The sequence below is a fragment of the Choloepus didactylus genome, chromosome 15, assembly GCF_015220235.1.
Source record: "Choloepus didactylus isolate mChoDid1 chromosome 15, mChoDid1.pri, whole genome shotgun sequence".
In the NCBI taxonomy this organism is placed as follows: Eukaryota; Metazoa; Chordata; class Mammalia; order Pilosa; family Megalonychidae; genus Choloepus; species Choloepus didactylus.
The window spans coordinates 50,261,021-50,277,073 of record NC_051321.1 but is presented as its reverse complement, the minus strand read 5'-3'; the positions used below and the strand labels follow the sequence as shown (position 1 = coordinate 50,277,073).

Sequence of the window (16,053 nt, the reverse complement as noted above, 5' to 3'; positions counted from 1 at the left end):
AATATAAGTACTTTAAATTAAAAAAATCAAAAGCAAATAAATTTGATGTAATGTCACCAGTTTATATAGTCCTTTGCCATTTCTTTTAGGCAAAGTAAAAGAAAATTTATACTCTGGGAAGTAATTTCTATAGTTGTAGTAATTGTCTCTTATCTTAGAGCTCAACTTCTTAAATTCTTCAATGCATCAGCTAACCTGAGTACTGTCTTCTTAATGGAACCCACATTTTCACTGAGCTCAATTCTACATATATACATCTTCATATTTATTTATTTATTTACACACACAGAAAGATATATATACACATATATATTTTGTATGTATATATAATATATGTGATCATCAAGTAGATATAAGTCTACACAGAGAAATAGGCTAAGGTCATGCTTGCTAATTACGTTTATAAGTTTGTTAACATAGGTGCAGGGCCCTACAATGTATCATTTCAGAGTTTTTATTCAGCTCTTATATGACATGACGTTTCTTAAAGAATTTGGTCTGGTATCCCTTAATTAACAAGACCAGATAAAAGACAATCTGGAAGTCTATTTTCATTAGCTCATCTGCTTCAGATTCTTTTCATACAAATCAAGAGAAATTTCTTTCTTGGGGTTGAACATGATTTTTTTCTCTCTTTCACTGAAAAACTTCAGTTGGAGTTTTTGTTGGCAGCTGTTCATATGCATGAGAACTTGTGCTATTTGGCGGACTCTGACCAGGTATTATTCACGATTGTGTAAGCGTTTAATGTGCGTGTGTCTTTTTAAAAGCCAATTTCCACCTTCTTTCTAATGTGAAACAGAATTCCTGGATAATAAAATAAAATAGTGACCAAGAAAATATTACAGGGTATCCAGATAACCATTGTATGTGTGTACCTACAGTTAAACTAAATTATGGCGTTGCATTTTCCTAAAATAATTTACATGTTTGCATAACTTTAAATTTTTATTATTTTATCCTTTTCAGAAGAAATATCCATATCAGTGTTTTATATTTAATCAGTTCTTTTACTGACATATTGTATCAGGAGATCCCTTACTTTATCATATAAGTCAGTTAAAGTGTCTTCCTTAAGAGAGCTGTACATATTCTCTGCTTACGTGGCCAAAATATTTTTCCCCTTCTTAATCCCCTTCCACAACCCCCTAAAAAAATGACTGACAACCAGCCTCTAGAGCAAGAGCACCCTTTTTTTCCTCTGCATTTCCTATGTTCTAATTAAATGCATACTGTATTATTAGATATCTTATTTAAAAGACATAAACAAAATTACCATGCATTTGTCCTTATTGCTAAAAGTACACAACAATACTTAAAAGTGGTGTAAAATGAATAATTATATACATTGGGCATAAATTGTATTGAAAGTTGTTTAAATATTTATAAGTGGTTTTATTAGTATCAACAGGAAGTCATGTTAAGTGAAAGCACAAAGCTCATTGTATATGTTGATTCTTCAGTCACTTTCTGCCTTTAAATGGAAACAAGCAATACTACTAAACAAATCTAAAGTAACAAAAATTGTTAATGGAAACACTAGTTCAAGTCTCGATATTTTATTTCCCACACTGCTAGTGAAAGGAGGCGGTTTATCCCAGAGAATAAAGGCTAGCCATGGTTGAACATTTTATATGATGTATGTGTTTCAATTGTCATTATTAAAAACTAAATAAGAACTTTTTCTACTCTAATTATTTCTAAGATATACAAATTAAGTAAAATTTGGAAATGCCTAAACTGCTAAAGGCTATAAAAGGATTATCATTCCCATATATATTGGCAGAACCATTTAAGCACTCTGCAAAATTCATTACAGAACCATTTTCAATAATAAGTTGCTGACAGAATTAAGTTAACACTATATTAGCTTTAGTACCAACAATTTCAATCAACAAAGCCTTAACCACTTAAGACACTTTCAGAGAGATAAACTTACTTTTCTTGCTAAGGCATTGTGATTTTTTTTTTCAATTTTCTACAGATACTCTTTTCTTCAGCTTTAGAAAGTTATGTATTTATTTCTTTATACTTAATCTTCATTGCAGTTGCTTATCATTTCCATTTAAAATGTAAGTCAACTGTTTAATGAATAATCAGTAGAAATCATTAAATTTCATTCAGTATGGAAAATCTTGTATATTCTTCTTCCTTCTCAAGTACAGTCAAATGTTTTACCAACTTGTAGTCCATGAACATTATAAATATTTAGGTAATGTTGAACATTCGGCTACTATATCTCTGAATATTTTTCACTTCACATGTAATAGTATATCTGACCCTTAAAAGATACTCAATAATTTACATTCATTATTTTTAGAATCAGGTTGAAACAGACAGAAAATAAATCTTACAAACATTTTGAAGAATATTCTTTAATAATGGAGATGACTTTTCATCCTGTACCTATTGCTTCTTTGACATATGAAAGCAATGTTTTCCCAAATGAGTACCTTATGTGTATCAAGAATTGTCTAGGACAGAGATTGTGTAGAATATTTTTTTAATCCCAATTGACCATGAAAGAGTCAATGTGTATTGTTTATGGGATAAAATAGATTATGTATGCCTTGGAGTTCACATGGAATGAGGGTCCAGGGTAATGATTGCTTTTAGTAATGCAGACATGAAACCTTAATCCTCCTATCTTAATAATGCCTCAAAATATATTTCCCACTGCAACATTTTTTAGAAAAAACTGCCTTTTCAGTTTTGCTCAGATATTTTCAAAAAGCCCTTGTCTGTAATTTTATTTACTCTGAAATACCAAGATGTTTAATACCGATTTCTTTATTTCTGCCTTGCAGGAGAGGTTATACATCAGAGGTAAGAGCTTTATGGTGTTGTATTATATCCAGATGACTCAGAAAATACTTGTGTAATAGACAGTACTAATTTATATTCTTTTAAAATGGGGTATTTTATCCTAAAGACCTTATAAGCATGGCATTTATTTTCTCCTTTATGTCTGTTGTTTTTTGTTTTTGTGTTGGTCTACTTTTCAATGAGAGAACAAAGAACAACTGCTCACCTTTTCAAGAATAAGTGACTTTTTCCTGAATCATTGCTACTTAATATCATGATATTTCCCCAAATTACTTTTTCTAGGCTGTGAACCTAATTTAGAAACTGCATGATTACTTGACTTTTGATCCTTCTACCAGACACAGGCTCCATTCTATTATCATATTAGAGCTTTGGATCTTAAAGAATAATTTGTTAAAAAATCAGACTGTTAGGAAACCCTGTCCATATATTGTGTTAGTTTGACTCTGAGCATTCTGTCCTACAGCATTTAGCTAGCCATAGATTCAGTGGTTATATCAATGAAGTCACGGAGAACTCAGTGCGGTTAGCATACAGCTTTTCAGCCAAGAGAGTGAAATAAGCATGTTACCTAATTGGCTGTGTCTCTTCTAATGATTTAGAATGCAGAAGCCCTAAATTATTTGGAAATCAAGTGGAATGCCTCTAAGAATAACTATTTTTCAGGGATATTTATAATAGATAGATTGAATCAGAGCATCTCTAATTTAAACGTTTATCCCCTTGAAGTGAGTTCCAATACTAGACCAATTCACTAACACAGGTATAATAAGCACATCCTTCTAATATAATAGTTCTATTAGCCATTTCGAACATTTCGTTTCATTGGTGGAATTATCTACCAGAACCTCTCTATCCACCTTCAAATGCTTACTGCTTACTTTTAAATTTGTTTTGTATTCTTTTTTTCCTTCAAAGAGTTGAAATCCAAAATTCTAGATCGTGATCTGATCTTGTTAAAATCAATCTACTTTCCAAATTATCATGAAATAAACTAATCTGGATTGTATTTCTTTTAAGTAAGTATGGGTGAAGAAGGGAGAAGGAAGTGATCCCTACAAAATCTGAGGGATTAGAAATTCCCTAATCACAAAAGAGTTCTGAAAGCCTGCCTAATGCTTGAGTATAAGCCATCCGCATTTTGGTAAGAAGAAGGAAAGTGGAGTATGTCTCAAATACGATGGTGCATACATTACATCTGTATCATTATGTCCTTCTGTGTATTCAACCCTTCCTCCCAATGAACCTGGTTATATTTAATGTGATTGTGGAGAGAAAAAAAATAGGGGGCAATTTTAAACAAGACTGAGCAGTTAAAAATAATTGTGTGACACTTGCACAAATGATACTTAGAACTAAGAAACTTAAACCAAAAGAATTCATAGATTCCTTGAAGCTTAATGTTAGAAAATCATGAAGTTAAAACAAATTCATTCTTTATTATTTTATATTCCAATCTAGAGATTTCGCCAAAATATTAATGTTTTTGTAGCTACCATAGGAACAATGAATCAAAATCACAAGGTAACCAGTTTTAAGCTGTCAACTTTTTTTATTCTCTTCCCAATCATAACTTACCTTTTCTACCTGAACTATTTTCTAAATCTTTTTTCTATCTTAATTTCCTTTGGCAGCAACAGCAACTGCTGAGGCCTTCTCTTCTTAAACCGGAGGTATCAGTTTCCTTTTTCTTTTCAACTTCACTGTCTTTACAATATTTGTGCGATTTTAAGGTCAATCTTACATATAGACAGAGTGCATGGCTGCCAGTGTGGCATAATTTCATAAAAGAGAGAAATTAAAATGAACAAGCAAACAAATATGCACTCTACTGCTTGCTGGGGGCTGAAATTTCAAAGTTTGTCTTCGTTACCTGGAAATAAGATAAATAAGACTTTTGCTCATATTAAAAACAAGATTAAGTGAAATACTCATAAACCTGATCAGTCACTTGACTTAGTGAAACTGGATTCATCAGAACTCTGAGACAAAATTTAGGTAAGGAAAAATTTGAAGAAAGAATGTTGACATCTGTACTAAAATAAGCAAAGGCGTTTATAATAAACAGATTTTACTCATTTTATGTGATGCAAAAGACTGTTTTTGGACATGTGCCTATTTCAAAATGGCTGACATTGTCTTCTGCAATGAGAAAAAAATTCAGCATTATATAAGAAATGTATATTATATCTGTTATGTCTATATACCTAAATTCTAAAATAAAATAAAAATAAAGTAAGCTAGGTTTAAGTAGGTTTTTACTTTGGCTAAGTTAGTCATTCATAAGTTCCATTTTAAAAATTACATTCTCTTTTATTAAGAACAGAATCATAACTGCTAAGAGAGGTATTTCTTTGTTAAAATTTACTCCTTCAAAATATGAGGATGAGAGGGTGGCAGGAATATTACATTTTAGAAAGTCTATAACAAATGTTTCCATGAGAGGACTCTGTAGGCTATTGAATCAGATAACTCAGTGTTAAAATCTAAATGCCAATTACAAGATCCAAGACCTTAGTCAAGATATACATCCTCCTAAATACCAATTTCATCTTCTGTAAAATGGTGGTGGTAATATTTAACTTAGTCCCTAAAGTAATGGGTAACTATGTTAATAAATGTGTAAGCTGATCCTGGCATATATTTGAAAGAAATTCAGTAAGTAGTAATTATTGTTTTGTGTTCATTAGTATAAAGATTTATGTTTGTCAATGCATTGCTAAGTTAATGCTCTCTATGCCTTTTCTGTGTTGTCAGCAAAAAATCAATTTTAAAAATAGCAGGAAGTGTTTGCTTTATGCATAAAATTGATTTTGAGGATACTACTCATCACAATTTTCTAAAATCTAGGCTTCGTCTAGTGAAGGAAGCAACAGAGGCTGCAAGGAGCAGCAAAGGGGCCATCATTCTACTGTCTGGTTAGGGGGTTCAGGGATCTTCATGGTCACTAGGTCCTTCTTCAATTTTTTTTTGAGGGGATGATGCTCTGCCTTTCATCATGGGTGGCACCAACATACCAGCCCCCTTCAGGTGATTCCCTTCTGCCAGCTCATACCCCACCCCGCCCTGCCCGGCACTACAAAGTGGCTGATTGAATCTCACTAAGTTTCCTGTGTCCCTATCTCAGTCCCTTCCATGCCTGTATCATATTTTTTATTTCATCTGATGCCAGATATATCTTGCAGGTGACAAGGGCTAAGCCATCTTCTTTCAAGAAGAACATACTTAAAAGAAAAAGTACATATTTGTAATGCTGGCAAAAGAAAATAATACGATTCTAACCTTCAAAATCTGAAATCCCCTAAGTTACACTATGTCTCCATAAATAATTTGCTTGACTACTTTATTTTCTGTCTTTACTATGATGATGATGATTGAACATTACTAAAATTCAACTTCAAAACCTTTTGAAGGTCTTTTCTCAGTCTCTGTTCATGTTAGATTAAATACGCAATTTAATCTAATGACTTGGCCAAGCAGTTGTTTCAGTATTAGTAATGAGGACTATTTGCTTCCTTTAAGCTAGTATAATTACACTGTACTTTAGATACCCCAAAGTTTAAATTTACCAATAGGAAACATATGTACTTTTTTTAAAGAATTAAGTTTGAATAACTAAAATTTAGACTTTAACACTGCCCCAATTTCTTACTGGTCTTTCTTGACCTTGTACCCCCAGCCCTTGCTGTAATGAACACTTAAAAAAATAATAATAAAATCTATAGACATAAAAGCGTACAAACCATACTGTATAGCTTGATAAATTTTTACAGAGTGAACACACCCTGCTATCTCTCCAGAAGCCCCTTTACATCATCTTCCAGATATTATTTCCTCTTCACTAACCACTCACCCGGTTTAAAACACACATACTAGTTTGTCTGTTTCTAAGTTTGTTTAAATGAAATAATATAGTATGTTTGGTTTGTGCCAGACTCTTTTTTTTCCTCATCATTTTATTTGGGATATTCATTTATGCTGTTGTGTGATGTAGTAGTGTGCATTTCATGGACATTTACATTGGTTCCAGTTTTTGGTTGTTATTAATAATGTTTTGCTGCACATATGTACACATTTCTTTTGGCTATGAGTTGAATTGTTACAAAAGAATGCAAGCAATATATTTGATTTTAGGAATACTGTCAAACATTTTCCAAAGATTTTAATAAATTTGTAAGTTCACCAGAAGTATATAAGAATTCCAGTGGCTTTATGTCCTTGACAACCCATGGTATTGCTGATTTTTAAAAAATCTAGCCATTCTGGTGGGTAAACTGAATCAGTTTTAGTATCAAAGGTGGATTCCTTTTCCATGGGTCACAGCATTTGGAAACTGCAAAATAATCTGAGAGAACATAAATAGAGGGGTTGCAAATTTAAATGACTACAGAATCTAGGGAAGTAATGTAAATGAATGAGGGTTTATTGGATGTAAAACAATAGCCTATGAGCAATGCTGTGGCAACTAGGGGTATAGATGTGAAGCAGTATGATTGGTGTCTTAATTTGCTATGCTGCTATGATCACAAACTGGTTTTAACTTAAACAACAGCAGTTTATCACTCATGGTTTTGGAGACTAGTAGTTCAAAATCAAGGCATTGGCAAAGCCATGCCTTCTCCCTGAAATCTGTAGCATTCTGGTGCTGGCTGTCAGTAATCATTGGGGTTCCTTGGCTTGTATTTCTGCCTCCTGTCATATGGCAATGTCCTCTCCTATCTAACTCCTGTGACTTCTTGGTTCTTTTTGTAAGGCCTACACTAGTCTAGATTAAGACCCATCCTCCTTCAGTTGGGCCATACCTTAACTAAAAGTAACACCTTCAAGAGGTCCTATTTACAGTGAGTTCACACCCACAGGGATGCAAATTAAGAAGCTATCTCCATTGAGGTACATAATTTAATCTACTGCAGTTAGGGATATTGCTGTAAAAAAGTTGCACCAAGTAGATTCCTGGCATGTAATAATGTGACCCCAGTGTTGCCATCTTTTTTGTTTTTCAAGAGAAGAAAAAAATCCAGATTGTTTTTTGTTTTTGTTTTTGTTTTTTTTTTTTGCATGGCATTTCTTGCTTAGAATTGTTGTCAGCAATTTCAACTTTGAAAAATGATGTTGGTCAAACAAACCACAAATGAGGAACATTGTCCAAATCTATCATACAGGCTGTGACTCTCCACATTTTTTTAGTGCTATTTTGTGCCCCAAAGGAGGCCCTTTTTTTTCCTATTCATTACTATACCTGGATCAACAAAATTAATTCTTGTGTATAATATATGATCTTAGAAACACGTAGCAACCCATTTTCCTATGGATACATTTACCTTTTCCTCCTTTCCTTCTCTTACTCTGTTGCAAAATTAATTTGGTTAGCCTTTGTCATTCAAAGTGCTTAACATATTAAAGTAGAATTAAAAAAGGAAAAGTAAGAAAATTGAATTTGATCTTGATTGGAATCTAGTATCATATATATGTCTCAGATAAAGCATGTTTCTATTAGAGTAGAGCTTGACAAAATCACTATTGTCTAGGTTTGGAAATGGAGATCCTGAGAGGGCCTCTGCTCCCACAAATTCCTTTACAAAATCCTTAAATCTGTAATTAGCAATATGTTTTAAAATGTAAACATCCTTAGGGGATATATACCTTAATTTATATCCTTATTAATGTATACAAGATTATTAGATTATTTCATTAAAACAATTAGCAGTAAATTGAAATGATGCTAAAGATAAACATGATAATTTTCCTTGTAGCTAAACTATTGTTAATATTAGTTAAAAGAGAGTTAAATATTAACTGCCAATTAGTTGTTTTAAGTGCTATCCAAGAACAAGTTAAAAGCTCATTTATAGTTCAAGAGATTTACTACTAGGAAGTATGGAGGCTTTACTTTTTCTCCCCTCAGATCTAATAATGCAATCTTATTTAGTGTAAAATAATTAAAGCCAGAAAAATATTTGAACATGTTTACCTGACATTTATAATTAAAGTTATTTTGGCAGGACTATTCTGAGATTCATCAAATTCTAGGTGTAGAAATCTGACTTTGAGCTGAAATGTGGTAAGAATTTGCTTTCAAATGCAATTTCTCTTTTTGAATAATAGGAATTATCCATGGAGTCTGGAATTGATCCTGGCCAGGAATATGGACAAGATTATTACAGTTATGAGCATGGGTACATCTTCAGATTTTTTTCCAGTATCTTAATGTAATAAATTTATGAATAACTGTGAGGTATTAAACTATTGTTATTCCTAGCATTTGTTTGGTAAATGTCATTTCACCAGTTTTGTCTTTGAAAATGAATAACGTGATATTGATTGCAATTCTAGGAATGAGGTGGAAATTATTTAAAGTTATCTAAATGAGAAACAGAAGTCAAACATATTTGCTCAATTCCTGAATTCACCATTTCTTTCTTATGAGATTTTTCCCATTTTATTTAACCTAACGGACTCAAGTTTTGGCCAGCAGCAACTAAGAAGCAGAAAATATGCTTTAGAATCTAGTAGCAAGCACTTCAAAATTCACTTCTGCACACATAAGTTAACTGCTTTCTAAAACTACAGCAGTTTACAGAAAAATGTAAACACCAATTACAGGCCATGTTTGAAACAGACCTTTACTATAAATCTATAGGCTTTATATTCTGAATGAGCCATTATCCTTTTAGAAAGATCCTCTTTTATGCCCTGGATTCTTCAGTTAATTAAGAAGCAATAAGCCTTTCTCCTCATTCTATTCTCTCCCAAAATTTATATCATAAATAACTCAACTCTCTTTATTGTTATTCTAGGGTACTGTTATGGCAAAAATCATTGGTCATCAGGTAGTAATTCTTACCCTATAGTTTTGAAACTAGTCTACAAGGAGCCTTGTTGTGCTGCATAAATATATGTTATCTGAATGATGAAGATAAAGAAGAAACCAAAGATCATTCGTGGTGGGTTCTACATAGACCACATGAAAAAATGTTTAAAGTTGTAAGTTTCTACTACAGGTATGAAATGCCTCGATATGGAAGTCGCCGTCGTTTGTTACCACCGGCTGGTCAAGAGGAATATGGTGAGATGGTTGGTGAAGCTGAGGAGGAATATGAAGAAGAAGAGGTAATTACAGTAATATTTTAATGTAAGGTATTATTCCAAGAGTAATATTTTTCTAACCCTATGTAAATATCAGGCTATAGAACTTATCAATTTTCAGAAATCCTATTGGCTTAGTACTTATTTTCCATGCAAGTGTGACAGTGCTGACCATTTCATTGCCTTTTCTATAGATGGAAATTAATTTAATATTAAACACCTGAGAAAAAGATACAATTACATTCATATTTTTAAAAATTCTATATGTTAGTCCATAAACCTAATGTTATGATCAAATATATAAAAACGTATTTTGCAATACAGTGGTTACTTTTGTTCCCACACTACCATTCCAAAAAGTCATGAAAAAGTAGTCTCTGTCTTTCAGTTGCCAGAAAACAATAAAATATTACCACCAATGGTTTTGAAGGAATTATGTGATTTATGTTTAACTTGTCATGGGTCATTTTTGTCAAATATTACTCTTTGCCTTAAATATTTACTTGGCAAATTTATCTAAAATATAATAAATGAATGTCATTTTAGCTTTAACCTGTTCAAAATCAAGAAAATACTCAAATTTTACACTAAGCTATTCAGATAAATGAGCATACTTTGATGAATTATTTAAAGTTCTTAGATTTTTTTTGTTAAAAAAAATACATAAAAGTTATCCAAAGTGTAGGGCTGAGAGAGGGAAGGGATAATGATTAATCATTTTTTCTCCTTTGATACAAGATACAAAAAAATAAATTTTGAATAAGTAAAACACTGAAAAAGTATTATATTTTGGTATTAGGAGGTATGAACCAAACTAAAATAATTAGCTTTTTCTTGCTCTCCATCTTTCTGAATGCAGAAGGGATAAACAGTAGAGAATTTTGTGATTGTTTTCTGAATCCAGTTATATAACTTGCATGAAGCTATCACTTTGCAGATACGTTTCTGTTCAACCTGTATGGGACAAGGTCACATCATAACCATGCCCCAGCTGACACTTCAATTGCATTTTCATAATTTTCAGGAAAAGCCAAAGAAAATTAAAAAACCAAAAATTGAAGTTAGAGAGCCTAGTGAAGAGGAAGAAGTAGTTGTAACTATTGAAAAACCACCAGCAGCTGAGCCTACGTATACAACGTGGAAGAGAGCCAGGATATTCCCAATGATATTTAAGAAAGTTAGAGGACTAGCTGATAAAAGAGGCATCACCGACCTTGAGGGTGAAGAGTGGCAGAGGCGCCTTGAGGAAGAAGATAAAGATTATTTGAAACTAACTCTGGACCAAGAGGAAGCTACAGAAAGCACCGTAGAATCAGAGGAGGAATCCTCAAGCGACTATACTGAATACAGTGAAGAAGAATCTGAGTTCAGTGAATCGGAGACAACAGAAGAGGAATCTGAGTCCGAGACACCCTCGGAGGAGGAGGAGGAGAGTTCTACCCCCGAATCAGAAGAATCCGAATCCACAGAGTCAGAAGAGAAGGCGAGAAAAAGCATTGTGCTTGCAAGAAGGCGGCCCATTGTTGAGGAAGTCAAAGAAGTCAAAGGCCGAAAAGAGGAACCACCTGAAGAACAAGAAGAACCCGATGTGGAAGAAGAAGGAGAACACCCAGAAGAAGGAGAAGAAAGTGCAATAGCCCCAATGGAAAAATCAACAGACCTTGAAGCTCAAGATGTCACCGAGGAGGGCAGTGAAGAATCAGCTTCAGTGGAAGGGGGTGTGGAAAGTGAGGAATCAGAATCAGGCAGTAGTAGCAGTAGCAGCAGTGAAAGTCAGTCTGGAGGTCCGTGGGGCTTTCAGGTGCCAGAATATGACACAAGAAAGAATGCAAACCAAAAGAAGTCTCCAGGAGCAAACTCGGAAGGTTACAACACAGCACTTTAAGAGAAATCACAGTAGGTGGAGTCTTGCGGTGATGAGTGCTCTTGTGTGCAGTGCCTTCTGTGTGTTCTCTCAAGTGAGACTTGAAGGGAAGGAAATTGATCATGATTTTGATTTGGCTAAAGATCGGAAGCATGCCAGAAAAAATGAATACATATGCTATTGAAATAGATTTATTAGAAATGTAGGGATAAAACTGACTAATCCTTGCTGTCTTGGTAAGTTGAAACACAGCAGTCAGTTAATCAATATTTAATTTTTTCCAGGGGGATTTCTGTTAAAAAGCAGTGTTGCTTTACGTAATATCAGTGATGTCCTTTCTATTGGAATGGATGATATGAATATATATATATATATATATATATATACATATATATATATATATACACACACACAAATATATATATATGTATATATATATATATATGATGTTTTTGTGTCATCTTTACAAAATAAATACTTAGGACAAACTGCAACAAATGAGATCTTTAAAAGTCTACTCTTGCATATATGCACATTTCCACCAGCAAACGCATTATGAAAAATATCATGAATGTGTTCAAATAGGTTTGTATCTGACAATATTTGCAAATATTAGGAGTTAAATAAATTTTAAAAAAATTAAAAAGATATTACTATTTCTTTTCTGTTCTGAATGTAAGTTAAAGTAGATGTTGAACATTTTTGAATGCTATTTATTCATAATTTCAAACATATTGTAACAGATACATAGATTTTTTCTGGGTGAGAAAACACAATAATTTTAAATAGATATCTGGAATTCAGAGAGCTTGGCTAGTTTAATGCAAACTGTTGATAAAAATGCAGTATTATTTTGAGAATAAAATAGTATCATTTGACTTTGGCTCCTTACCATTTTTAACATGGCGTGGTCAAAGAAAAAAAAAATTCAGTGAAAATGCTCATTGTGTTGCAGTTGCTTATAAGAGGAAAGTTTAGAATAGATATATTTCAATTTGGGGTTTTACTAAAGTGAATTTGGGGGCTACATGTAAGTGGGATGACCCAGGAAATCAGTAACTAATGCATTAAGTTATACAAAATATTTGGCTAAAAATGGAGAATGAATTAGAAAATAGAATCATATGGTTTTAAAAGTATCTTTAAAATATTGTAAATAGAAGCATTGGTATGAACAGAACATACTAATGCTATGGGCACCTTTCAATTTAACTTTCCTAAACAGTATAGCAGCTGTCAAACAATGGATCTGATCCCTAGTGAAATATAAATAATACACGTTTTTTGTTTGTGTGTGTAGAATAGTAATTTGCATGCCTTCTAGAATGCCTGCTTCCTAACTCAGCAACACTTTTTTCAAATGTTGTGAAGCTCTAAAACCAATGAATTATTGGTGGAAGAGAAACTGATGTGTGAATAAAGAGTTGCTTTCCTCTACATTTCTTGAGCTACTTACCTTTAATAGTTTCCAAATGGCATTGTTTTGAATTTGCACATACATTGTACTCTTTGCCTTTTTCATTTGTTTGATAGTGACTCACATAGTGGGTTTTTTTTTTTTCTATTTTGACAGTGGATGAGAAAAAGAATGATCAAACTGGTTGTGGATCGAGAATATGAAACCAGCTCCACTGGAGAAGACAGTGCTCCTGAATGTCAGAGAAACCGTCTTCACACTCCTAATATCCACAGTAATATCAATGGCAATATATACATTGCACAGAATGGTTCTGTGGTTAGAACCCGCCGTGCCTGCCTCACTGATAATCTAAAAGTTACTTCCCCCGTCCGACTGGGGAGGCACTTTAAGAAACTAGACAAGTTGGCGGTGACACAGGAGGAGAATATCCCCCTGAACACATTATCAAAGGGACCATTTTCTACTGTGAAACTGAACACCAGGCCCCCTCTGGTTAAGTTTGCCCCTTGCCCTGTGGGAACTGACAGTACAGCAGTGAAGCCACTGGGGAACAGGCTGAAAAGCACAGTTGAACAGGAGCCCATGGTTGACAGTAAGAGCGCCAAGGAGGCTTTGGAGTTCCACGGCGACCACACGCAGTCAGACGAGGAAGAGCTTTGGATGGGTCCCTGGAACAACCTCCACATACCAATGACAAAACTGTGACCGATTTTTAAAAAGTTATTTTGATTTTTACTTAAGTTTGTAAGAAACTGTGCTTTTTATTGTCACTGAGAAAACAATTTATGGAATTTATATCAGGCACACAAGCTAAAACTTTGAACAGTATGCTTTAAAGTTTAAAAGGAGACAGATTTGCACTCGTATTTGTACCAATTAATTGTTCTTCCCAGAAAACCTTTTTGGACAGACTCTCAATATAGTAAAGAACATACCGTTTAAACTTTTAGTAGTTTTGTTGGATTTTTAATTTTTTTTCATTTTAATAAAAAAATAATTTACTAAATAATCATTCACATTTTATTGACTTACGTAGATTTCACTTCATGTCTAGCTTCAGAGCACTCTTCTGTGCCATGTAATTTTATTTCCATAAACAAATGGGAAACATTTATATTGGAAGATTTTTGCAGCTAACAAGTTTATACAATTGCTATCTATACTGTCTTGATTTTTTAAATGAAAGAGAAAATTGCAAAGTTTATGATTGTAATAGTAAATATGGAATCTTCTGTAAATTATTTTGAATCATAAACTTATTTTCCTTGTTCTTCAATATAAAGTTTTTCAAAGTTTCATATATGTAAATGTTGACCTTTCTAGGAACACTTGAAGTCCTTATGTCCCTTAGTCATATCATCAACAATTTTTCCTGTTGCCACCCCTCTCAAGTACACACACTCTATCTGTAATAAACATAGTAGATAATTTGGTTTAGCCACTCAGAATTATAGAATTTTTTGGCGCATCCCAATAACCTCACCCTCAGTGATGGGCAATAATGCATCTAATGGAAGCCATGGTAAGGTCAGAGCAGTCTCATACTGTTGTCACTGGACATGAATATTTTATAAACTCAACAGAAAGGAATTGGAATAATCATGAAGTTATATAATATGTGAAATGCTATATATTCTAATTTCAAGCATATTGTATTTAACTTCTCCCAACTCCAGTTTATTTATAGAATATTTCAACACACATAATATTTATGTGTGCAATGTGCAGAACCAGAAAATGATTGCCTGGGCATATTTAATCAAAGGCCATAGTCTTGATTTTTCACCATTGAACAAAGCACAGTGTTTCACCATTAATAGAAACTAAAACAAAATATTATTTAAAAAAACACAAAAACCTTGCCTTGCGTGCTACATGCTCACCAGATGTAAAAAGGATGAAACATTATAGTTTAAGATAATTCTGAACCATATTGAATATGACTTAGTATGATATAACAATAGCTTACCTCAAAATTTGCACAGGATTGACCAAATTCAGATTTCATTAGAATTCTTTCATGCATGCTTATTATATGGTTGGAAGACTGAATAATGCACTGCTATTATTTATTCCCTTCTCACATTTCACATTTTTAAAATATTTTATTGTAATGCTATTTCCTTATTTGCAAAGTGAATGAAATTGTATGTAACATAAACTTGCTGACTTATATGGGTAGATAACGTTTTTATTTCAGATTTCAAAAAGTATTTGAGATCAAATACAAATGCCTTTCATTTATCTGACACTCTTGGAAATTAATGCATTCTATACCCTTGCTAGAAAAACTATCAGCATCAACTGGGAACTTGTTGGAAATATAGACTCTTGCCCCCGCCCTCAGGCCTCCTACATGAGAATCCACATTTTCACATTATCCTCAAGTGCTAAATATACATATTAAATTTTGAAAAGTAAAGATCTAATCAACTTTGCTGATATCCAGGGCTCTCTCTTTCAAACACCAAAGCAATCTTTTTTTTTTTTTTTTTTAGTATAAAATGTTTGTATAGAAGTCAGATTAAGCATATTATATTTTGCTATAACTCAGTCAGAGATCACTGAACATAATTTAATATTTTCTTTATGGCCCAGGGTCATCTCAACTAGCATCCCATCATAATCTCTGCATAGCTTGGTATTTATTTCTCTTCCTTCAGTTTCAAGCTGGGATATTTAACTTATTTCATTGCTGTGTGTCTCTCTAAAATTTCTCTTCCAATTTATTGCTTCTAAGTCCTTGGAGGATAAAAGTTTGTGTTTTTTTATTTGTTTGTTTTGCTTGTTGTTATTGAGAAATAATTAAGCCTGAGATAGGGATCAGATATTTGGATTCAGGCAAAATCTTTGTGAT

General features: G+C 33.0%; 1 protein-coding gene across 6 annotated transcripts in view; it reads left to right on the top strand.

The window, feature by feature from the left end:
• PCDH15 (protocadherin related 15) overlaps positions 1-15,665 on the top strand; it is a 1,822,477-nt gene extending 1,806,812 nt beyond the window's left edge. For 4 of the 6 annotated variants that reach the window (XM_037804906.1, XM_037804907.1, XM_037804905.1 and 1 more), the window contains 5 exons: positions 2,808-2,826; positions 4,461-4,499; positions 8,932-9,002; positions 9,828-9,936; positions 13,350-15,665. In XM_037804906.1, the coding sequence (XP_037660834.1) occupies positions 2,808-2,826; positions 4,461-4,499; positions 8,932-9,002; positions 9,828-9,936; positions 13,350-13,901 (790 nt within the window). In that variant the 3' untranslated portion in view covers positions 13,902-15,665. Of the gene's footprint in view, positions 1-2,807; positions 2,827-4,460; positions 4,500-8,931; positions 9,003-9,827; positions 9,937-10,936; positions 12,049-13,349 lie in introns of those variants that run through there. The other 2 variants (XM_037804908.1, XM_037804911.1) reach the window with 2 other exon arrangements.
• The last annotated feature ends 388 nt before the right edge of the window (positions 15,666-16,053 follow it).